The 25,471-nt window shown below is 45.2% G+C and overlaps 1 protein-coding gene across 5 annotated transcripts in view; it reads right to left on the reverse strand.

The window, feature by feature from the left end:
- Positions 1-8,046: 8,046 nt before the first annotated feature.
- The window catches only part of HPCAL1 (hippocalcin like 1), a 77,734-nt gene continuing 60,309 nt past the window's right edge, over positions 8,047-25,471 (reverse strand). For all 5 annotated transcript variants that reach the window (XM_031052777.2, XM_031052776.2, XM_034061204.1 and 2 more), the window contains 3 exons: positions 13,195-13,597; positions 11,656-11,761; positions 8,047-8,557 (listed from right to left, as the gene is read on the reverse strand). In XM_031052777.2, coding sequence (XP_030908637.1) covers positions 8,460-8,557; positions 11,656-11,761; positions 13,195-13,572 — 582 coding nt within the window. In that variant the 5' untranslated portion in view covers positions 13,573-13,597 and the 3' untranslated portion in view covers positions 8,047-8,459. The remainder of the gene's footprint in view (positions 8,558-11,655; positions 11,762-13,194; positions 13,598-25,471) is intronic.

Here is a 25,471-nt window from a genome sequence, read left to right on the forward strand (position 1 = left end):
GAAATACTACTAATAAGCTGGTACCATGTCTGCCAGAGGCTGGTTAAATGAGAGATTATGCTCTCACCCTTTGGGTGCACTCAGTGGGTGCCACCTGATCAGACTAATTCGTGCTATTCCTTTTAGTGGGCTGCTGGAAATCCTTCCCTGTGGTGTTTGAGGCTCCGTAGCCCGGTTCGCTGTCACCCGTGCCTGTGGGGGACCATGGTTTTAACTTTAGCTTAAGGAAACGAACTGTTGAAGCTCCTATTCTCACTGCTGTGCTCGTGGCATAAATAGCAAAATGCCACTATTATGAGACAGAAAAAGATTCTTGCTACTCTAACATATATGGATGGAGATAAAACTTGCCTGGGCCAAATCTGTTCAGTTCAGCTCTTCTTACCTGTATGAAACACAAAGAGCAGATGTCTTTGGGCCCTGGTTTCAACCAGCCCCAGTTTACCAAGGTCCTTGCTGTCTGACTCCATCCTCTCTTCCAGAATGTGTCAGGGGATTCCTGTTGTCTCCAGTACATTGACAACCACTATTTAGTCATCCAAGATGTGTGCTCAGTGTCTCTGAAGCACCAAAAATCCTCTGAATCCCTTGGGATTGCTGGTGAGCTTTAGAGGGCGCTGGGCAATCCAGAAAAGCATACCCTCTGTGGCTGCTAGCTCCTGGCATAAGTAAAGGCAGGATGCAGGCAGGGACCACCACAAAGCCTCCCAGGTGCCTCCCACTGCACTTAGAAAGTGTTTTTCTGTATCAGTGCTGTGCACAGCACAGGGATGTGCCAGTTTAGCCTATTTATGTCCTTTTCCTTCTTACACCTGCAGCAGAGGAACCAATTGCTCCAAGGTTGACAGCTCCTTGTCAAAACCCCATTAGAAATTAAACCCATTTTCTAGAAGCACCTTGCTCTCATCTAAGGTACTAATTTGTCCTTATTGCCACAAGGTGTGGAAATGACTGGTGACTGAAGGGTGATTACTGAGGAAGGAATCAACCTGCAATCTTGCTTTGGAAAAAGCCTAAGACAGAGCTGTGCATGCAGCTGATAGAGGAAGACTTAGGATTCTGCTCCAGAACAGAGGTGGGAGTTGCTCATTCCAGGGGAGAGCAAGACAAACCCAGAGGCAGAACATTTAGCTTGATCTTTAGGAAAGTGCTTGTAAGCAATATAAAGTGATGCGGCAAGGAACAACATTGCCTGTGCCATGTCAGTGCCCATGCTCGTGCTTCCACCCCTGGTGACAGCAGCTCTCCAGCCTCACCGCTAAGCAAGTACATGTAGATTGGAAGAGCTGATCATGTACAGAAAAGGTTTTCAGGAGACATGGCAGCTCATGCCACTCACAATGACAACTACTGACAACCAGGTATGTACAAACTGCCACCTGTCCTACAGGAAACCAGGAGCAGGAGATGTTCTTACTGGCAAGACCCATTGCTGTCACCTGTGCCTCCTGCTCAGAGGTTCAGCTGCGAGGAGGCTTGCTGAGATTTGTGGCACACCCAAACCCAGCAGCCATGGGCTGGTGGGGGAATTACCATCAATTGGTGCTGGATCAAGCGTGAAAAGGAAGTTTAACAGAAGCTAAATAGGAGCCCGGAAACGTAGCTGTGTGGAAGCAGCATTCAAAGGAGGAGTTAAAACTAGAAAAGTGATGGTGGAAAGCCAAGGAACAGCACAAACCTTGCTGGCTGGTGGAGGGATGGTCTAACATCAACTTTGAGAATCAGTTATCAGACTATGGAAACTCATTCTAATTATTCTTCACAATTCCCCCTGTATTCTGGATAGTGTCAAACTCCACCCCACCCCCTCCCCCCCCCCCCCCCCCCCCCCCCCCCCAATGCAGGGAAATGCAAAGTACAATTGTCCTGAGAGTAACTTAGGTGATCGCTATAGTGGAGCAAAGGAATCAACGGCTTTGGTCCCATCTCTTGGTTTTACCCATTCAAGCATCCTGCCCAGTATGGGTGCTGTGAACTGCACCAAGAAGGTGAACATGAGGCACTGCAAAGTCATCTGAAACAAAAAGAGAGACCTTTCTTCAAGCAAGTTGCTTTCCTTTGAGAGGAAAAAGCAATTAAACTCCTGGCTCCTTTTTGGGTGTTGCCATAGCAACTGAGGTGGCCCTGGCTTCTGCTGCCTGGAGAGCATCACCTGTGTGCAGGAGATGCAGCCAGGTCCAGCATCTCCCTTCATAGGCATCATGGGAAAGTATTGCACTCGAGGGAAATGAGCCCAGACTTTTTTCCCTGTTTTTGGCTAGTTTTCAGCAGCAGCACTGGCAGATATCAAAGAGCTAAGCAGACTTGGAGTTGGTGAACTGCATCAATTGAGCAGTCCTGCAGGTTTCACCAGTGTGGTCCATGATACCCCAGTCACCCAAGACTTTGGGATCCTGGCAGGAGAGCTGGAGCCCAGGAGGGCTTTAAGGAGGCTTGGGGAGCCTTGCTGTACCACGCAGCTGTCACTGGGTCCCATAGGGGGCAGTGGGCTGGTGGTGGCATGCCTGAAGGGTAGCTGAAAACACTGGCAGTTCAGCAAGAAGTGGCTGTGAAACCTGACAAGTAGCTCAGAAGAGTTCAGCGGCTGTTCTTAAACTGGCTTAAGCTACTCCTGCTTAAAAATGAAGTTCTTTGCTTACATAGAGTTATATTTAGCTCATAGCGCTCCCCAGATGGAGCATGGGGGGGCTACCAAAGCCAGTTCCCCCAAAGACCATGTTTCCCGAGGGTGAAACAGCAGCATCAGCTCACTGGGGCACCACTGTGTGTAACCCTGGCAAGGTGGAGGATGGCAAAGTGTTGGGGTGAACCCTGGCACCTGCAATCCCATTCTAGAGCATGAGCACTGCACCCAATGTTTGTGCAGCCTTGCTCCTTGGTGTCACGATATACATATGGTGTTACTACCTCTGTCCTTCAGCAGGCATCAAACCTGCTTGTCCTGAGCTTTGCAGGTATTAGTAATTCATAAGGAAGCCAGTGCAGGAATAGCCATGTCTGTGCAACACTAACATCTAAATCAGCTGAGTTCATTTCATTTTATCCAATGAAAGCATGTGCAGTGTTTGTGCTTTGTTCCTAGTTATTAATGGGATATTAAAGCACAGTTGTTGCACTCACCTTTTCCCCAAGGAACCAGCTGCCAGCATTGTGCCTGCTGCCCACAGCATCTGCTCAGCAGTGGAATCAATGAGTTGCCCTGAAAAGGGTCCAAGAAAGCATTGAAAACCAAATAAAGAGGAAAACCATAGGTTTAAGCAGCAGCCGGGCTGGTCAGTCATCACTGGTTCAGTCATCACTGGAGCCTCAGGAGGGGGATGTTTGCTCTCATCAGCTGGGTCTGGCAGGAGGAAGAAGGGTTTCTTCTCCCACCATCTTTTGCCATTAAGCCTTTGCAGCAAGGAGTGGGAGAGCAGTGGTACTGCATGGCATTCCTGGGGTTGCCAAAGATCCAGGGGACACCTGCTGCTTCTGGTGTTCCCGAGAGGATGATGCTCCCCAGCTCCATGTTGTGCTGCTCAGCACATGGCCCTTCCCCTATCTGCTCTCAAAACACTTCTAAAAACACTAAGAAAGATATCTTGCCCCTGTAGAAACAGCCCAAATGGAAGACAAATCCCAGCTGCAGGCATAGGATTCTCAGAACCAGTTCTGTATTTCTCCATAAGGGGGAGTGGGATAGTATCTGGAAAGATACCTGTGTTCCGACATGGAAAAGACAATGGAAGTTTTCACTGTGGGTGACTTTGACAGGATAGGACCCTTAGGCAGGACCTGTCCCTCCTCCTGCTCTCTTCTGCAGTGTAACCCCATCCCCACTGCTGTAGAAAAGCAGGCACAGCCAGCACCAGTGGAGAGAAACAGGCTTCCCCACTTACACCGTACTATGTGCAGAACGGTTTGGGTGTCAAGGAGCAGGCACACAGAGGCAAACTTCATCTAGGATGTAACTTGTTGTATTTGTAATAATATTATCTGTGACCAACTTGGACTTAAAGTGTGACCTGCCTTCTGCACTGAGTTCCACACTGTTGCATGTCAGATGCAGTTAAGTAAAGGAAACTGCCAAGATCCCAGAAAAAAAAAACAGTGCAGGAGATGTAAAAAACTCTGGGGCAGGGATGCAGGAGCACAGCTGTGAGCTGGCAGCACTCAGATTCAGTTATATGGTTTCCAGCACCAGACAGAAAACCCACCAGCGATGTGCTCAGAGCTGTAGCCCTACAGGCAGGGGGGGGTTTGGGGGAGCTGAGAATGACCCAGGGTACCAGCCCCAACTCACCTGAGTCCTGACAGCACCAAACACTGAGGTGTGGGAATGTGTGCAGAAAGGTGCTCCTCACCTTCAGGGGAGAGACAATTCCCTCTAGTGACAGTGCAAGCAGTAAAGGTGTTGTCTGGGATAAACTGTTCCTCCATTAGGAAGGGCCAGCCTGCTGTTAGCCTGTTAAATTAACTCACACAACTTGTGTCCGTGGGCTTACCCCCATGGCTCTGAAGGTCTGCTTGCAGGCACACTGCTCCCAACGATACAGGCACATCTCCAAAGCTCCTACACAGGGGGATGCTCTGCTCTCCTTCTCCTCTCCTTTTCCTTCTTCTCAATGAAACACCTCTCCTCCCAGGGAGGGAGAGACTAATGCTAAAAACACACTGCAAAGGGCCTCATTTAAAAACAAGGAGCCAATGTAAACCCAATGACAGAAAAACACAAAGCTGAATACAAGCACCTCTGCCACCCAGGCTGGAGTTCAGCTGCAAACAGACAGGCACTAACTTAATTTGAAAGGCAATGACAGAATTTCGAATTAGCTTAATAGGACCTGCAATTCATACAGAAAAGCCTGAGTTTATGTAGTAATTAGCCAGAGCTTTCAGAGTGCTAGATATCTCCATTGCAAGAACATAATTACATAGCTTATTGAAGTGCAGTAAAAATGGACCTGCTGATGGGCTTGGGTTTTTTTTTTTGTGCAAAACTCCACTTTTGCTGGACTCCATTTTTGATTAAGCACACAACTCACCAAAACACCATAGTCACTTAAGAAGCTGAAGTTTCCTATTAATCACTTGACATCATTTTGCAAGTTATTAACCCTTTTATGCACCAGTCCCTCCCCAAAAGACACCTGTGGAGCCTGATGACCAGTAAAGCTCTGCAAGCTTGTCACTGATTTCTCCATCAGTTTTGAACTCCACCTGGACCAACTCTCAAACAACACATCCTGGAGGATGAGCTTGAAAATTACTCTCCCTCCTAATCCTCATTACCAGACAGGGAAGCAGATGTGGTCTCAGAGGAGCTCTTCAAAGCACAGCCAAGATGTTCAGTTACCCAGTGACTGTAGATGCACAACTTCAGCCCCTGAAGCAGGTCTGATTTTCTCAGGAGAGCTGCTTGGCAGCAGTAGATAAAGCCCTTTCCAGTACTTAGCTGGCCTGTAATCAAAAGATTCCCTGTATCAGAGACCACCTTTGACAAGCTCAGCATGGTTGGGCTTCAGAGCATCCACCTGTCTCCCCAGGATGCCATGCATGATGACTGACTAGGAATCTTTCTTGCTTGCTTTCCAAAAGACAAGATGGGGGTGCCTTGCTCACATATCCTGTGCCAGCCCCTCTCTGAAATGGAGCCAATCCACCCTGCTCTGAAAAGAAGAAACTCCTTAAAAGCTGGGAAAGCAGTGGGGGGCAACCCCCCTCCACCTCCCCAAATAAAACCTGTGACTGGATTATTTAAAGTGGCAAAGAGAAAGGTAGAAGAAATCAGGCCAGATAAAGCACGATGTAATCCCAGTGTCTCCCCCATGGAAACCTTGGCATGTTTCAGAGCAAACATTACAATGTCAAAGAAAAGGGAATGGTTTTGACCACTGAAACTCAGATTCTTTAATTTTGTTTCTGCTAAAACAAGGTCAAAATGAGCTTTGGCAAGGAGGTACTTTTTTCTTTTCAAATAAGAAAAGTTTAGGCTTTGTTAAACAGCTACTAAAAACCTGCCACTTAATGCAGACAGAAGTGGAAATCAGAAGAGATGTCGGGAAAAGGTGGAAAACGTAAAACCAGTACCACCTGCAAGAGCAGATGAACAACAGAACTGCTGCATTTATGAATGCTACAGCAAAACAGTGTTCACATCCTTGGTACCTAAGAAAAAGACCCTGTGCACTGCTTGAGTAAAAACATGCCTGCCTCACTGCAAGATCACACAAACAAGATTCAAAAGCTGTGGTCCCTCTCAAAGGCACCATCCCACAACAAGACTATAGACATTCTTTCACATTCTCCCAAGTGCAGAGAGATGATAAAGCCCATGGTGGCCGATTCACATCTGAACAACCGCTACCCAGCCTGTGCAAGAAGAGCAATTAGAGTAAGAACATCTGCAGCATCTTAAATGCCACAGCATCTTTTTCGGCAGACAGCCAGTGGGTGTGAGCACAAATAAGTTGGAGACAGACTATAAGCAACCATGGAATTTTCATATCTTTTTTCCAACAGTTTGCTTTTAAGCTGGGCTCAGCCAGGGAAAGCAGGCAGGCTCCTTGATCAACCTCCTTTTCAGGGCTGCACTCATCAGCAGGGTGTTGCAGTTGAAAGGACTGTTGGTTTAATAGCTCACATTTGAATTTCTAGGAGATAAAGGTGAACACACTTTTCTGCTTGGCAGCACTGACATGAGCCTGTATTGTAGAATAAGTCTGACCCAACAACACATTTCCATTTGGATATTGCAACCAACTTCTTTTAACATTAAAGTTTTAACACCCAACTGCTATTAGATCATTGCATACAGCAAAAATACCTCATTTTTTTAGTATAAAAGAATTTTTAACACCTAACCACTAACTAGGAAATCCTGCACAGCAAAAATCCCTTAATTACATGCTTAACATTAACCTCAGGCCAAATCATTTGTTGATAGCTTAATTTGCAGAGAGGACAGGCTTAAAGCAGCTACCTGCCAGCCTGATGAATGTGGGGAAAACTGCTTTTCATGCTACTAATGTCAAATGTTATTCCAACAGCACAAACCCAATACCTGACAGGATCGAGATACTATTAGTTTGTAAATCCATGGTCACAAGAGCCTGGCTAATGGGGCTGGCAGCTTTCCCTTCATCGCCTTGAGCTCCTCCACATCTAGCAGAAACTGAGCTGTCACCTTCCTACAGTCTTCATCAAGGAGCTGCCTTCACCCAGGACCCAGCTGGGATGGAGCAGGGTCCCACAGGCACTAACACCATTGCAACAGTGGGCTCCCCCAAAATCCTACGTACTTAAAAGGGACATGTTGGGCAAGGAGCTGGCCTTGTCCTTCCCCTAAACGTGTGATGCTAGGAGCTTACTGCATGGGTTAGACCAAGACAGGGAGTGACAAGAAAAGTAGTCTTTTATTTCAATTACTATTTCTTGGCATTAGGCAGATATTAAATAACACTGGAATGCACAAGACTATTAACATATTGACAGCAAAAGGGAGGAAGTGTAGCCAAGTCAAGAACAGCAGTGCGAGTCACGTCACTTTGGGGCACTCAAAAGCCATTTAATGCAGCGACCACCAGAAAGTAGGACTCCACTGAGAAATACAAAATGAGGATGAACTCCTTTCAGGTCTTCCGTTAATACAGTAACATTGGAACGATTGACAGTAAAAATGAACAAATATTTGCATTCAGGAATTAAACAGAGTGAAATATCCACGAATTGCTAGTCATGCATTTCTTTTGGAACAGCAATTTGCTAATGCATAAATATCACAAAAAAAACCAATCTCCAAGATTCGAATAAATCACAGACAACTAGAAGAAACAAAGCTTGAATTCTATTTTATGCCTTAAATAGATGACCTAAATATTTAAAATTTTACTTCACCATATATATATAATTTATATATATATATTAAAAGAAAGTAAAGACCATTAGATAAGTGCAAGCAATTTTCCTCAAAAAGAAAACTGGAACCATGCCCAGGAAAGCTGCTCTTTTTTTTTTCTTTTTTTTTTTTTTTTAACTTTCTACTCCATTCAGTCCATTATTTTTTTTAACTTAGTAATTTCTCAAGCAAAATAAATTATCTACCATCTGCTATGTTGGGTTAAAGTCCTACCTATCATCTTCTTGGGAACTACGTCTTACGGCTAAGTGAAGTGGTATCTCACCAGCGGTTTGAACTCTTGCAGCTGCATGTAAACATACTTTTTGATTAATATTTAAACTGTGAGGAGTGAATCATAACGTTACAGGGAAGCAGGAACGGAGCTGCCGAAGGAGAGCTGCACTGGTGTTAGTGAAGGGAGCGAGCGCTGGTTCGCTCGGACACACACACACACACACACACACATCTGGCAATGGGGTTTTATCCGCGAGGTGTGGAGGGGTGTTTGAGAAGGCATCCGTTTGCAAGCAAAGCTTGAAGGACACAAGCTGAGATTCTCTGTGCACACTGTCCCCTTTCATTAGAATTGACTCGCGCTACTGGGATCGCACTGTAACAACCGCACAATGGAGGGATCGCTCTTGGCACCTTTGATGAACTCTTCCAGCGACAGTTTACCTGAAAGGGAGGAAAAACCAGAATGAAAATCATTCTTGGAAACTCAGTTGTTGCTGCCACCATTGCTGCAGCTTAAAAATAGCCCTCCTCACTGAAGCAACATACGTATATTTAATCTATCACAAAGGCATCGAGGGGAATTTAGTGCAATGCACAGCAGCCAAATCCAACTCAAGCCCTTAAGCCCAGATGATTTTTGATTCTGCAAAATAACCTAACATAATAATTGTTATTTTTTTATTTAAAAAGACAGTACCAAATATAAACCCAACTGTTCTAATATCACTTGGCAGCTTTTTGCCCAGAACCAGACTACACAAATTGCATGACACATGAACACAAAGTATGGTACCTGAACATATGCACACTTTAAAAATTATGCTTATATTAGTATGAAATTTTAAACCTAAATATCTCAAATCTCTCCACTTTGCTCCCTTGTTTGTTGCGACATGTAGGGCTGAGCAGCGATGGCTTCTCCTGCACCTCCAAAGTCAGACTGGACAGGGCTCTGAGCAACCTAATCTACTTGATGCTCCTGCTCACTGTAGGGGGTTGGACTAGATGACCTCCAAAGGTCCCTTCCCACCCAAACCATTCTATGATTCTACAAGCCATTTGCTTTGCCCTGCTGCGTATAGAAGAACAGGACTGGTTTCAAAAGGCAGCAAGAAAAGCCACTCTTGGTGGAGCCACCTATTGCCACGTACCGTTCCTGAGTGGTTTTGGGTTTACACATCTTCAATTTAGGGCAGATGTACTGACTTAGATGGACCCTGTAACAGTCTGTGGGTCTGAAAAGGTAATCTTTGGAGAAGAGACCATGAGGAGCAACTGCCAGTCTGGCATTCAACAGTCGCGTGGCACAGCATGGTACAGCATGGTAAGGAGGAAAGTTCCCATCTGGTCTTCCAGACCTCATCCTAGGGTGATCCAGCCTTCTGGCAGGTTCTTCCTGAGTTCAGGACCAGTCCCCTGCACAAATGCCATCAGAAACCCGGGAGCAGCTTCTGCCTTCCCTGCTATCACCAATACTCTCCTGCTCCTGCACTCTGAGCCATGGCAGAAATGAGCCATAGCAACATTAATGAGAAGTGAAACAATTTTCCCTGTGAACCAGAGGAGACAAGCATTTTTGGCATCCCTGACACCATATCCACCAATCTCCCATCTACCTTGTGCTCCCAGCATGACCTACCCATACTCTCACACAACACCGCAAGGCCATCCTTACCCAACCTGAACTGCTCTGCTTGAGGCAGGCAGGACCCACGTACAAACATCTGGCACTTGGTAGCTGTCTGCTGCCACTTTTGGCCATGTGTTCCCAAAGAGAGGGAAGCACAAAGCTCATTGTGGCAGTTTTCACCAGACCCCAGATGCTCCCAGCCTGCAGGAGGATGGGGAGAGGACTGAGCTCAGTGGCCAGCACCCAAATCAGGTCAAACAGGGAAGAACCAGCAAACCTCTTGTACAAATCACAGAAGCTTAAAAACCAATAGCACACTTCTGTCCTAATTTCCTACTTTTAACCTAGTATTCCCAAACCAAGTGTTTTTTTACATTTTTATCAGCCCACAGGAGCACTCATAACTATCAGGACATTTATCAGGACTAGCAGGTCAGGTTGGACAGGGCTTTGAACAACCTGGTCTAGTGGAAGGTGTCTCTGCTCATGGCAGGGGTCTGGAACCAGATGATCTTTAAGGTCTCTTCCAACCCAAACCAGTCTATGATTCTATGATTCTGTGATTTATTAGTTTCCCCCTCTCCTTGCAATACGTAAAAGCAAAGCACAAATCAAAATCTACTTGCAATGTCTGACAGTCAAATGGGGAAGGGGAAACATTTCCATCCGCCAAGAGCACATATGCTTCTCTTTGCACAGACTTTATGGCCTGCCATTGCATGGCTTGCAGGGCATTTCCCAGGGGATAGGATGACTTTAGTTGAGCAACAATGTGCAATGGATGTATATATAGCAGGTTTCGTGACCGCTATGTTGCACATCTGCATGAGCCACTTCTTTCTGCAGAACAAAAATATTTTAATCATGTTATTTTAGGGCCCTCCACATGTGAAGCCAGGGGATGAAGTGCCAGTTTTTATGAAGTCAACAGTAAAAATACTCGAGGACTTCAGCAACGCCAGGAATTTGCCCCAGGGACTGCAGCAGCAGATGCCAAAACGCATCCTTAAAATTCTCTTAAAGACCTTTCTATAGATAAGATCGTATTTTTCCAGGTCTTCCTATCTCAGTGCTAAACCCATGTTTTTGCTCCTGCTGAGCACATCAGTAGGATACAGCTCCTAATTCTGAAGTGGGCAGCTGCCACTTCATGTGCTGCTGGGGTAATTCCCAGGGAAAGCTCCACCTCAACTGGGACAAGAGGAAACACGTCAGCAGGTTGACGGGCAGAGGAAATTGCTCAGTTTTGCCTATGTTTTCGAGCCTAAGGAAATGAACTAGCTCAGGTGGAGGGGTTGTGACAGGTACACTGTCAGAGATAATTTATCAAGTGTCCATAATTGGTTTGGGATCTGTTACATCCCCCTGACACACATGCTGAAACAGAGCAAACAGTGCAGGTTAGCGTCTGACCATGTGCGTATGTACGCATGCCACAAACATGCACAGAAAGTAAGCATTATGGACCCAGCAGAATTTTTACTGTCAGGTACCCAGTCATATCTTCGACCCACATTACTGATGACAAGCCCAGGAGTGCAACCTGTCAAGGACAAATGGAACAAAATCTTGTGCCTAGTTCATCCTACACCCAGAGAAAATAACCCCAAGAAGTTGGAGTCAGGAGGGTTTCAGAGGAGCCTCTGCAGAAGGGGATTTACCTGTGAGATGTCAGGGAGGGAATACTCCCCTCCCAGTCCCCAGCAGAAATATCTCACCTGCTGTCACTTACACACCCTATTTGTTAAGGACCGCAGATGCCCACCAAGGCCAGGCAGACTGGAGGCACTGGTGGGAACAGCCCTGCCCTCTACCCCTTCTCCTCAAATACCATCATCTGGTTCTACCAGTGCCAGTCTAGAAACTTCTACTCCTAGAGCCTAGAAAGGGGTGCCAGTGGAGATCCTACCATCATTGTTTGTGTCCATCTGTCTGAAGATCTTGTCTGTTCGCTTCTCAGGAGTGGATTCATCTTCCGGCATTTTCATTACTGATGAAACCATTTTGTAGATTGCCTGAGCATGAAAAACACAAAAAAGGAAAGAAAAAGATATAAGAAAAACATGACCCAAATGAAAAAGCACCAGGACTGAGAAAAAGACTTTAATCCTGTAGCAATAAAACCAGGCAGCTGACCCCGGCAAGTAGCTGCAGGACTTCATAAACCAAAACAAACAGGAATTTCTGACTGCAGCTTGTTTTATTTTTCTTTCCTGTATTTATTTGCACTTCAAAAGAAGGTCCCACGCTGCTGGGTCAGTTTAACTGAATGTCAGGGTCTAGATTAATATACAAGCAGGACTGAGCTAAAATACAGGAGGTAATGGCGTGTAATTCTCTTTTCTACAACTGAGCAAAGCCACTGCTTCTTTGGCTGGCTCTCAGCATACACTCATGCGTATGCATATGGGGTGTTGTATGGATTACAGGTGAATATGAATATATAGGAATAGGGGTTGGTTTTCTTTGTGGAAGGGTAAGGAAACATTTTCAGACTTAGAGTCCAGTGCAGAGCCACAAAGATGATGAAGGGAGTGGAACACCTCCCTTATGAGGAGAGGCTGAGGGAGCTGGATCTCTTTAGGTTGGAGAAGAGGAGACTGATGGGTGACCTCATCAGTGTTTACAAATATGTAAAGGGTGGGTGTCAGGATGATGGAGCTAGGCTTTATTCAGTGATATCCAGTGGTAGGACAAGGGGCAATGGGTGTAAACTGGAGCATAGGAGGTTCCACGTTAACATCAGGAAGAACTTCTTTACTGTAAGAGTGACAGAGCACTGGAACAGGTTGCCCAGGGGGGTTGTGGAGTCTCCTACGTTTGAGATATTCAAGGCCCGCCTGGACAAGTTCCTGTGTGATGTACTCTAGGTTACCCTGCTCTTGCAGGGGGGTTGGACTAGATGATCCTTCAAGGTCCCTTCCAACCCTTGGGATTCTGGGATTCTGTGAATAAAGAGGAGATCTCTTTAGGATGTCTAAAGTCCAAGACCTCCTCCTAAATTATCCCATGTCAACCATGAGTACCAACTGCCAGGGCACTGGCTGGGTGCATTATGTGCTTCAGCCCTTCATTCAGAGCTCACGTTGACTCAGATTTGAAGTTTCAAAGTATTAATTTTGAGATTAATCAGGTCAGTAAAATATGTATTTAGGGTTTTCTGATCCCATCATTGTCCTACTAAGAAATCACCAGGGAGACATGCAAGACTTTGGCTGCAGGCCAGTTGCATAAGCACCCTGTTCATGGCTCAGGCCCTTTCCTCATCTGCATCTCATAGGTCCCACTATGGACCCCATTGTCCCTTTGGGGACCATGGGCTCAGGAGCCTCCCTGGGGCAGGAGCAAACCAGCTCAGCACACCCTTCATCTCCAGCTCCAGCTGTCCTGGGGGGGAAAGGTTACAGTAACACAAGTAAAACACAAAAAAGCAGAGCTGATGCCTCACCTGCACTATTTCTAGCATTTCCCCACGGCTGATGTACCCGTTGCCATCCAGGTCGTACATACTAAATGCCCACTTCAGCTTCTGTTCCAGTTTGCCCCGAGAGGTGACACTCAGGGCGATGATGAATTCCCTAAAGTCAATCGTCCCATCACCGTTGGTGTCGAAGGTGCGGAAGACATGTTCTGCAAACTTTGACGCGTCGCCATAGGGGAAAAAATTCGCATATATCTTTTTGAATTCTTCTACAGTCAAATGGCCTGTGGGGCAATCTTTTAGGAAGCCCTTGTACCACTCCTGTAGCTCGTGGTCCGTGAACTCAGTGTTCTCGCGCAGGTCCTGCAGCACCTCAGGGCGCAGCTTGCTGTTCTGCTTCCCCATCCTCTTCTGGATCTGGGTTCACTAGCTGCAAAGCAAAAGAGCATCTGCCTGAGCTCCAGCCACTGGAGCCCCAGAGAAGAGGGGCCAGGGGCAGGCAGAGCCTGCCTGGGACAAGGGGAAAAGAGGAGAAAAAGGATGCTATAAATCACTGGAAAATTATCTAATTTCATTTGGCCTATTTTCCTCTCCTCTAGGCTCTCTGAGTGACTAGTGTGCTGTGGAAGGACAAGGGAAGCTAGTTTGTGAGGGACTGTTTGGGAAATATTAATTATTATTTGGGAAGTAATAATTGTCATTATTTTGTTTCTCTGTTACAACCCCTCCCCTCTATCATACAGCTTGTGATGCCCAGGTCTGGATTCCAACTCCTGACCCATTCCAGCAGGCTGATCTGCTGTGATGATGGCAGTGGCAATGAAAAGTAAATCCATCTATTCAAAAGCGAAAGTAAGGGGGGGTGAACAAGAAGCAGGAAAGCAGACTGCTCTGTGCCAAATCTGTTTGCATTGTCCAGATGCTCTTTGAAAACCACTGGCTTCTGGAGCATCTCCCCCCTTGGCTTCTGGAGCATCTCTTTCCCGCATCTCTCCTCCCCCAGCAGCCCCACAGCAGTTGGTGCTGCTTGTGGCACCCCAGAGGTCACAAAAGGGTGCAGCAACAGTAAGCTCAGCACAGCCCATGCTCAACAGCATCATCCTGAAAGATTTCTCCCTCTTTTTCTCAGCTGTGGAAGCTGCACAAGTAAACGAGTCGCTGTGACAACAGCACTGGCACAAGGCACTTCATCCTTTCCAGCAGATTGCAACCCTCTGCCCTCACGGACAAGCAGAGAAAAGGGCTTTTTAAAGCAAAATGTTCAGCAAAGCAACTCCTTTCAGGCTTATTGTGGTTTATACTTTTATATATATATATAACCTTCTTCAGTAAGTTCAATATTCCCCAGGGTGAGCAAAAGGGCATTTTAACCTCAGGTTTTATCAGGATGTCAGGAGGGGGCTGGGTTTGTCCCCTCCCTTGACAATGGCCATGATGGGTGAGTGATCACACACCGGTGAGACTGCCCAGCAACAGGAAAGCTCCTTCAGCAAAATGGATGGTCAGTCTGCACTTAGGAAACAACAGAAAAACACCCCAACCAAACCATAATGTAGTTTTGGCTTTTATCCTTTTCAGCCCTTCACGGCTTCCCAGCAATGCCAAACTAAGCTGCCAAGTAAGGGGTTGAGCTGCATCTCCTTCCCCAGGCTTGAGAAGCTTATTCACAAGCTTTGCACAAAGTCACATCCAAACCCCTGCGACGGGTCCAGCATAAATGACACTTCTCTGCACAGCCCTATCTGCCCGTTAGGCTTGCTTGCAGCCAGTGCTACAGGCAGGTTAGTAATGGGCCAACATCACACAGCTATTTGGAAACTGCAACAGCTGAGCAGAGACCAGGAAAAATATATCAGGGAGTAAGCACTTCCCAGAGATTAAAAATCCCAGGCATGCATAAGAACCTAAGGGAAAAAAAAGGTCAACAAGAAATAAGTTGCCCTACAGCAGAGAGGTTTTCAAACAGCTGAATTTAAGCTTGTTTTATTTGTATTCCACTTAGCCTCTGCATCGCCTCAGCAATGTAAAAAATCCACATCCTGCTCTGTGGCTTAATGCTCATAGACAAAAACCAGCCAGCTGCTCATTAGTTCAATGCATCAGGCTTAACAGAAAACTGTGTTATCATTAGCACTTGTGTTTTCTAGAAAAGCTGCCAGTACGTCAGCTACCAAGCTTTATTTTTGTCCATTCCATTGCAGTTTTCTCGGGGCCCCTGACATACCTCTGCATGCTCCCAACATACAGAGATGCTACAGCTCCCAGTCCCTGCCAGCCTCAGCCCTAGGAAATTGCAGGGCTGCCCTCCAGTTAAACCACGAACTCCAAGCTGCTCCTACTGCCTCTTTGAATCTCGCCTGCTCCAGATATTCATCTTTGCAGCGCAAGGGGCAGAAAACACGATCTTCTACTCTGCTGCAGACAATTTGCAGAAAACAGTGGCTTGGAGCAAATAATGAATAGACCTTGGACCTTTTTTTAAGAGCAGAAATTGTAGCACTGTTTCTGTCCTTGAGCAACAAGGTGCCTTTGGTGAACTCCTTCACTTCACGATGCCCGGGTGCTTTGTAAGAACTACTGTCCAAATACTGCCAAAAGCACTCCCTGCCTTGCCAGCCAGTATCTCTGAGTCCTTGGAGAGGAATAGGAGGACAAATGGCAAAACCTGCTTAAAGCAGGAGTCAGACTAAAGCAGAAATAACCTCAGCTTTAATCATGTACAGGGTTAAAGGACTATAAAACTTCCAAATAGTTTGAAAAGGTTTAATGCCAGTTCTCTGTGCTCCTATGATACCTTTATTATTCTTGTTCCCTTTAAAATAGAGGCCCCTAAATAAGATAGAGGTAAGATGTTATTTTCATTTATTAGATTTCACTACTTCTACTAGCGGTAAGACGTATCCTGTTATTTGGATGGACGCTCATTCAATATCAGCTTCAAAAGCTTTATTTTCAAGTAGTATTTGTATTCAACAAATTACAGGTTATTTCAACCCTTTCTCCTTTTTTACATTGTTTTCTATCAGAAAAGTAATGTGCAGTGCTCTGAACACAATCCTTTTTTTGCATATGAGCTTTCTGAAAGGCTTCATAATGCGTTCAACCCAAATGTAACCCTGCAGTTGTTGCAACCAATTTGTTACAAATAATTAAATAACCAACATTAACATTAATTTATTAAAGCCCATCCAAAAAAACTCAGCTTCGATGTGAATTGTGTTGCTGGTAGCTCCTCCAAAATGAAATGCCTAAATATCCCATTAATCATGACAGCAACCCCTGCTGCTGGCATCCAGCTGACATTTCATTCGATTGCTATAAAATGCTTTCATCAAATCACTTTCCAGAGGCTCAGTTGCTGCTTTAGCCACAAGACCACTTGGAGGACTGCTGCTAATGGAAATGGCAGGGAGCGGGTTTGGGATGCTCAGGTCAGTCCTGTGATTAGGACTGTGGGGTGTTTTTTTAAGGAGCCTGTACCAGTCACATCATTCACTGCAGTGGGTGTAGAAGGCAAGGGAGTGGCACCCAGTGTGGCCCCAGGTCTGCTTGTCCTTCAATTCTGATCAAGCCAAGGGGAAATCCAGGGAAGCAATTGCCACATACATAGCAATGAGGTCCATGCCTGCTTAGTGTGATGAGCAAAAACCCTCAGAGCACCGAGCACTATCATGGCAGCAACAAAAATAACCACAGGAATACCCCTGAGGTGATCAGACAAGTAAAGGTTGGAAGTATAATTGCAAACCAGTAGACATCACAAGTGTACCACTGCTCATGGAAATGATAGTCATGATGGGGAACAGGGAGAAATGCAGATGTATTACTGATCCTGTTTCACACCAAAATTTTTGTTAAAATCATACAGGGCTGCTTCCTGTCCGCAATAAGCTCAGTTTCCAGAAGTGCCAGAGAAATTCTACCTGAATATGTCCTCTGTCCTTCCAGGATCACCAAATATAAGCAATAATCTCATAGCAAAAGCCTAGCATTGAGAAAAAAAAGTCTTTCACTGAAGCTGAGACACACACCCATGTCCTGCTTTCAGGTGGGATTGAGTTAATTTTCTTCCTAGTGGTTGGCACAGTGCTGAGGTCTTTTGCTTTAGTCTGAGAATAGTGCTGGTAACACACGGATGGTTCAGTTGTTGCTCAGTAGCACTTACCCTCATCAAAGACTTTTCAGTCTCTCACACTCTACCGGTGAGGAGGGACAGAGGGAGCCAGAGGAGGGCAGAGACAGGACACCTGACCCAAACTAGCCAAAGGGGTATTCCATACCACAGCTCGTCATGCCCAGTATATAAACTGGGGGGAGCTACCTGGAAAGCCCATATCACTGCTCAGGTTGGGGTGGGCATCAGTCAGTGGGTGGTGAGCAATCACTTGTCTATCTTGGGATTTGTTTCTCTTTTTGTTGTCTCTCTTTGTATTCCTCCCCTGACTTCCCATAATTCTTACACTGTTCTTATCTCAATACACAGGTTTTACCTTCTCGTTCTGATTCTCCTCCCCATCCCACTGGGGCAGGAGGTGAGTGAGTGAGTGGTTTCATGGTTCTTAGTTGCCGGGTGGGGTGCAGCATGCACTAGGGTGAGTAACTAGCTAGCTCTGAAATAACTAAAGTAGCAATTTTCTGTTTTTACCAACAGATGGACCGGTTGTCAGCATCCACACACTGAAGTATTTGAAATACTTCTAACAAAGCTCAGTGCATCCTGCTTCTGTGAGAACTCTCTGTCAACCACCTGTTACTGTGGGTAGCAGCATTCTCTGAGCACCTAACCCAGATAGCCAGAGACCAACTGGGCTTTTTCACTGCAAATCTCCTGAAGCAAAAGCCCCTTGAACTGAACTCCTGATGGGATCCTCTTAGTGAATTAGTCATGGCTGCAAAAGGAGGAATGACTCCAGAGATGCACTTCCTTGTGCAACCCCCTTGGATACTGATTTAGTGCTAATAAAAAGAGGAAAATTGATGAAATGCTTGCCTGTAGGACACAGGTGCTTTCCAGCAGAGAAAGGAAGTGCAGAGGCACAGAATAAATATTCTTTATATTATCTGAGCTATCTGCTTTGCAGGGGGAAATCTAGCATTATTTCTCTTGCAGTGCTCATTTATAAAACAGAACAAGCATGTCTGAGATCTGTTGTGGTCCTGAAGCTGTAGCACAGTGCCTCTGGGACTGCAGGAGTCCAAAGCAAATGAACAGCACAAGTCAGACAGCAAATACTGCTCTAAGTTGGTCTGAAATGCAAGAACCATTCCTAGAGGGGTGAAAGGTTTTTTTTACTGAAACACCTGAACTGTCAGATCTGTCACTGATGCCTTCTGCCTTGGGGTGCAGAAGAGACAAAAGGTTTAGCCCACAGGGCCTCTGTGAGCATCATGTTAAGAAAGGCTTCGCTTGGAAACACCATTTCACAATGATTGCAGCCAAACACTGGCACAGGTTGCCCAGAGAAACTGTGAAGCCTTCATCCTTGGAGATACTGAAAACCCAACTGGACATGGTCCTGGGCAGCCTGACCCTGCCTGAGCAGTGGGGTAGACTGGATAATTTCAAGAGGTCCCTGCCAACATCAACCACTCTGTGAAATAATATCCTTTTCCCATGGCGAGGTGAAGACAAGAGCCATGAAGAGGGCAATTCAGCCACTGTGTTGCCTTGCTCTGAGGCTGTATTTTTAAAAGTTTGATCCTTGTATTTAAAAGACAAAAAACCCCACAGAACCCACCAAAAACCCCACAGGTGGCCCAAAGAAAAGCCTCAATCACTGAAGATCTGTGGAGGCAAACTTCAGGAACACACCCTTACAGAAAAACTTTTTAGGCCCTGTTAGCACCACTGCTCACCAACTCAGTCAATGCACAGATGTATTTAAGAAGCTCCTGTGGGCCAAGCTGCAAGAAGGAGATGGGTTCTTGAGCACTTCAGCTAGCAACAAATGCTTGGTGGTAATAAAAGATCACATAGCAAAAAAAGCTGAAAAATGGAATTATAACGACATCCTCCGGACCATGGTCAATCGGTCTGATCTGAACTGGGAGGGGAAATGTGCAATTATATGGGCCTGGGACAGATAATGAACTCCGGAGTAAAGAGCAGATTTTGTTACATGTTTTAATGCCAGTATCCTAAGCAACGAGCACTGCAATAGCAAAGGCACAGGATATACAAAGACGTTGCTATAGATATTGGGTCCTGCCTGCTAAAAGTCATGTGAACTTCTCTCCTGCCCTGTGGCAAAAGAAATGCTGACACTCATACACCAGCTACTGCAGCACCTGCTTTGTCTTCCCAAGCTGTAGACATGGGGTCAAAAGTAACACCTTTCTGATAAAGTTCAAAGCACAGCAAGGAAAATCTTCACCTCTTGAAAACTCAATAATAGAAGCAGCAAGACAAAAGATAAACCTCAATCAATAATGCTGCAAAAAAAATCAAGCCCTGCAGAAATGCTGTGGAGCTTGAGATGAGAAAGAGCTGAAGCTCCTTCCTCCGCTGCCTTCGGGGAAACAAAGAGAAGCGAAACCTGACAAGCGAAGAACAGACCACACTAAGTAAATGAATGGGCTTTTTACATTTTTCACTTTCAATGACTAATCATGCTTTTATTTAAGTAAGTACTACTGCTTACTTGCACCTTATTGTCAACTTAAACCCCTTCCAGAAGCTTATTAAAAAGGTGGGTGAAGGGGAAGGATCACCCTCATTTTCAGTTCCAGAACACTCTGTAACAATTCAGGTATGTACACTGAATGTTCCTCCGAGAGGCACAGGGAACTGGTAACAGACCTCAAGCGACCTCACTTTGTGAGTTTATCCATAAACACGTACTCAGGAACTGTGTGGTCTTGAAAACCTGATTGCACATCTGGGATGAAAACCCATTATAGATAACCACCTACCCCTAGCTCGCCAAACAAAGATATAATTACAAGGCTCCAATCCTGCAAATAGCTGTGAGAGGAGTATTTTCAGGCTTGCCCATTAATTTCATGGAGTCAGCTGCACAGGCTGAAACCTAAGAAATTCACTTACAGTTCTCTCGATTGCTCCTATCTATTGAAGTCACTTTACTTGGGATTATAGTCCTGATTTATATGGAAAAATCAATTAGTCTCTGACATCCAGCATCAGTTCATTAACCTGTGAACAATTTTACATTTGCATTATTGGTATGGGGTGTAAAGGCATATGCAGATGAAAGTGGCAACACCTTCCCAGCCATTGCAGTCATTGCAATGAGCCAGGGTACGCTGGTACCCACTGTGCCCACCAACACTGACCCCCATCACCAGGAGGTGAGGGTAAGACTAGAAATTTCCTGCAAAGAAGAAAAAGAATGACAAAACACTCCCAAACATTCACAATTTGTTGCTAATGAGGAAAAAACAAGACCCTTGTTGGGACAATAAAAGTGGTAGTTCCTCCAAGAGCTCTCTATAATGTTCTCCAGCTCAGGGTGGAAAGCTTATTACTGTAACGGATAAATATTCCCAATGCAATAAGAGTAGTACAGAAATATTTTGAGTAAATTAGGAAATTGGGTTAATTTGGGTGGGAGCAGATTGGGCAGCAATGTAGCTTGTGATTGCAGACAGGAAAAGAAAATCGTGAGTGGATCTTCCTCGTCTCCTCCCTTTGCCCTTTCCTTTTATTTTAATGAAGCCAAGGGAGAAGCAGCCAACCCTATTTTGTCTTCAGACGCTCTGCAAAGTTGGCAATGCTTAAAAAAAAATAAATTATAGTCTGTTTACACAATATTACAGAGCAAGGAAAACATGTCAGCACAATGTCTTAGCGCACAAGGTCTTTTTCTGAGGTTGGGTTGCATGAGGAAAAACCCATGTCACATTCTCTGAATATACTATTGTGATACGTAAATCTAAATAAACCTCTGTGAGGGCAGGCCTGCAGGATAGGGGAAGGGGCCTGATGTGAACTGGGAAATCAGAGAGAACATGGGTCCTATTTAGAAAAAGTGAACAGAAATGTCAAAATCAGCACAGGACATTAAATTTTTTATGTAAGTAAATCTACAGAACTAGCACGGTTGTCACTGGATTTTCATATGATGCACTTATTTAAGTGATGAAGGTAACTCGCAGAATAATTCTCTGCAGAATACCCACAGCTCTGGGAGAAAGGAAGCTGGATTAAATTTTAGCAGAATTAGCCAAAACGCGACAGTATAAGAGCCAACCAATGGCACCTGAACAAGCCCTATAGCATCAGAGCCATTCATGTGGAGAAAATGGACAGTTTGGGGGCAATGACACTTGCTAAAGAGACAGTGATGGATGACAGTCAGCCCTCAGAGGATGGTCTGTGAGACCATCCTTGCTGCTAATAATGCCTAAATGAAAAAAAAAAAAACCAAACAAGCCCAAAATCAGAAGATATCTGATATCCTTCCCCGATTGCAGCTGCTGTCCTGGGATACAGAGGTTGGAGGAATCCAGGGGATTTCAGGATAGCTAATTTGAAACAGGGAAAAGTTGCGTTTTGTTTTTTTTTTCAAAGAGTGGAATGAATTCTTATTTTATTGTTTTTAAGAAGCATTATTTAGTATGCTTAGTAAAAAGACGTTCAGAAATGTGGTTTTGGAGATATGCCAACTAGCTGCCTTTAATAAAACTTCAACATTTATTTCAATGCTTGGTTTAAAATACTGAAACTCTGGGGGGGGGAGGGAATCAACCCAAAGAGAACACCTGTCACTAATATTTTCACCTACCAAATACACAAATATTGCTAACAATTTCTACTACTACCCAACTTTTTGTTCCAAAATGTCAACTAATAAGTGCATTATTTTATTATTTTATTAATCTCATTTTTTTAATCAAGCTTTTTTTTAACAGATCATCACTTCAAAACAGCACAAAAGCCACTGGTTAAGCTCCTTGTAAAAATACACTCCACTAAACCAAAATTCTTCTCTAAACACTCTTCTCTTCAGTGACAACGACCAGTGATAGTGATCTAATTGTTTCACACTGTTATATTCCTGTTTGCTGAGTGACAAAAGCAAAACTGAAATTAAAAATCTAAAAGCAAACCTAGAGCTTAATTTTACTTTATTTTTTTATTTGCAGAGGTGCAGAAACCCTGTGAAAGAAAAACCTCTGTAAAATAACCACATGAGAACAGCATTCCACCCATAAAGAAGAAACCTGGTTCTACTGGATGCAGCAATTCAGGCATCTGAAGACCAAATCTTCTGCCGGTAGGAATCAGCCCAATCTCTGTGACAGCTGAGGGGTGACTGTATCAGCCTCACAGGAATCTTATTTATTTATTGGTTTATTTTTAAAATCACGGAGCCAAAAGTGCAGATACTACTGTCACATACAGGAAAGCCACGTCCCCAGCACACATCTTGGACAAGAGCATCACATGAGGCTCATGCTCAAGTTAGTATTCAGGACAGCCATTGGCCTTTGTGCCTTGAGATCGCAACCCCAAACATTCTGTACTAAATTATAGCAATATAATGCTAAGCTGGGATGTGGGAACCCGTATGGGACAATGTCCTGCTGTCCTCCTGGGGTGGAAAGGTCTGCTCACACCAAGGGATGCTTGGCTCCCCACAGGCAAGGGCACATGAGAGTGGTTTGGCCAAGGTAGTGCCTCAGAGGTGTGAACTCCAGACCCAATGGCCGCAGGGATGAGCAGGACTCTGATGTTCCTCTTAGGTGGATCCTGACCACAAAGTGCCATTTTCTGTACCCACTACAGAGATAAGAAGGACATCCTTGCTTAATCAGTGGTGATATGATAGACCATCTCTCTGGCCATGCATGACACTCAGTGATACAAGTAATACCCCCTCATCAGTTCCCATCTTTAAAAATTGGAGATCTACAGAAAACAGAAGATATCACATTATTTCGTGACCAATTCCTACAAAAGCAGCAGAAACATGGGCAAAACCCCTCACTGAGCTGTCAGGGACCATGCTTTCTGGACTCCAGAAGACTCTTTTTGGGTCCAGAAAAGGGCAAGAAAGCTGGCAAAGGATGTGGAGAATAAATCTGATGAGGAACAGCTGAGGGAACTGGGGTTGTTTAGTCTGGGGAAGGCAAGGCTCAGGGGGGACCTTATCACTATCTACAACTACCTGAAAGGAGGCTGTAGTGAGGTGCAGGTTGGTCTCTTCTCCCAAGTAGCAAGTGATAGGACAAAGGTAACAGCCTCAAGCTGCTCCAGAGGAGATTTAGATTGGATATTGGGAACAATTTCTTCATTGAGAGGGTGATCAGGCATTGGAACAGGCTGCCCAGAGCAGGGGTGGGGAGTCACCATCCCTGGAAGTGTTCATAACCCATGCAGATGAGGCCCTCAGTGACACAGTTTAGTGGTGGCCTTGGCAGCCCTGGGGTAACGGTTGGACTTGATCTCAGAAGTCTTTTCCAACCTAGTTGATCCTATGATTCTGTGACTCTTCCAGCAGCTGAGTCCAAGGCAAGCAGAGGCTAATGCAGCAGCACAGCAGGACACCTCCAGTCCCAGCCCATGCGCTAAGTAGCTCCAATTTTCATTAATCCTGAACATTCAACAGTATGATTTGCTTTTAAGTGTATTCACTATAAACTATGCAGAAAAGCAATATGACTGTCTGCTTCAGAGAAAGGCAGTGCCCCATACCAGAGGAGACAGCTGAAGACCCCCTGACCCAGACACACTATGACATTTTCAGGGGCACCAATAACAGCCGTAAGAAAATCCTTTCTCTCCTCTGGCATTTCTGTGTGGCATTCAACACTCGAATGCATATAACCTCAGAAGTAAACCAGGCAATCAGCACTCAAGACATCACTTTTTCATTAAGCTCCACCACGGGGCTCCATCCCCAGCAGTATCCACACCAAATGTGCTTTTCTGAGCGCTGCAGGTAAGGGCTGCCTGGAGCTGAGCCTCTGTCAGCAGGCTGGGTAAGATAGCAAATGGAAAATCAAATCATGCTGAATTTTATACCTCTAAGTGATGGCAGTAGTGGCCAAGTGGGTGTACTTTCCTCCCTAACTGGGTAAGGTAACAGGAAGGAGATGTGATGGTTGTGAAGCAGGAAGCACCCCGACAGGGGAGGAATGAGAAGAGCTGACCTCCACCTGAGGTACATCCTGTCCCACTGCCTCGGTGCCACATTGGTGATGGTCTTGACTGTAAAAACAGGAAATGAGTGTCTTCTTTCAACAGCAATGTTGAAGGTGGGCATGCATGCGGGGAGAAGGGGACAAGGCAGAAAACCTACTCCTGATACCACCTTAAGGTCTCTCTCTCAGATGGCACTATTTTCATGAACATTTTTTTAGCAAAGGGAAAGAAAAAGGAATCTAATCAGTAAGATTTTAACATATCAGGCCATGGACAGATAAAGCTCTTCTGGGTACAGGCACACTGGAATACTGACCTGAGCCACTTTATGATCTTTTCATTCATTACTCTGATCTCTGAAAAGAACCTAAGCTACAGCTGGTATCAAGTGCTAGCCAGCTCCACTTCTAACAGGACAACAGAAAATCCTACTAAACCTAACACTTTCACTAACTTCTGTGCCTTTCACAAACGAAGATCCACAATAGCCATAATTTCTTTTTAATCTTCCTTCCCCAAGGATGGCATACCTATTTTCTTGGAAATTTCCAGCAACTTTTCTGCACCAGGAGAAGGTATCCTGTGTGACAAACCATGCCAACAAGACCCTTCCGTAAGTGCAACATTTGCGTAACATCAACACAATAATTTATCATTTATTTTTTCCTCCTGAGAGGAACAGGAAAAAAGTGTTTAAAGGACGCAGCAGTGGTTAAAAGGAGGGCTATGACGGTGGAGGAGTGCTCACTAACCGAAAGTTTCTGAGGTGATGCCTTCTCCTGGGGTGTGCAGACATCATCTTTCAGCACACAACAGCGAGGCCACTTCCCTTTGCCTTGAAGCTTGTGAACAGCCTTTTGTTGGCAGTATGAATGTTGAAAATGGATGGCCAACAAATGTACCACCTTAGGTACGGCCCTCAGGGCCAAGGGGAGTCTGCTCTGAAACTGATGTACATGTTTGGCGTCACACTGGTGTTGAGGAAGACATTCCTGGCAGAGGAACGTGAAGCTTTATCTGCAAAGCTTAAGGCAATCTGGACCATGGAGGTACCAGGCAGATCCTCCAGCTGATGTTCTGCCCAGGCTGAGCCTCCCATTCAACCTCTTGTGTCTTCCCTCTGCAAACACAGGCAACAATGCTGCTGCTAGACTTTTTGTGAGATATACCCAGCACAACAGAAATAGTCCCACATTT

This window comes from Melopsittacus undulatus, chromosome 3 (genome assembly GCF_012275295.1).
Source record: "Melopsittacus undulatus isolate bMelUnd1 chromosome 3, bMelUnd1.mat.Z, whole genome shotgun sequence".
Classification (NCBI taxonomy): domain Eukaryota; kingdom Metazoa; phylum Chordata; class Aves; order Psittaciformes; family Psittaculidae; genus Melopsittacus; species Melopsittacus undulatus.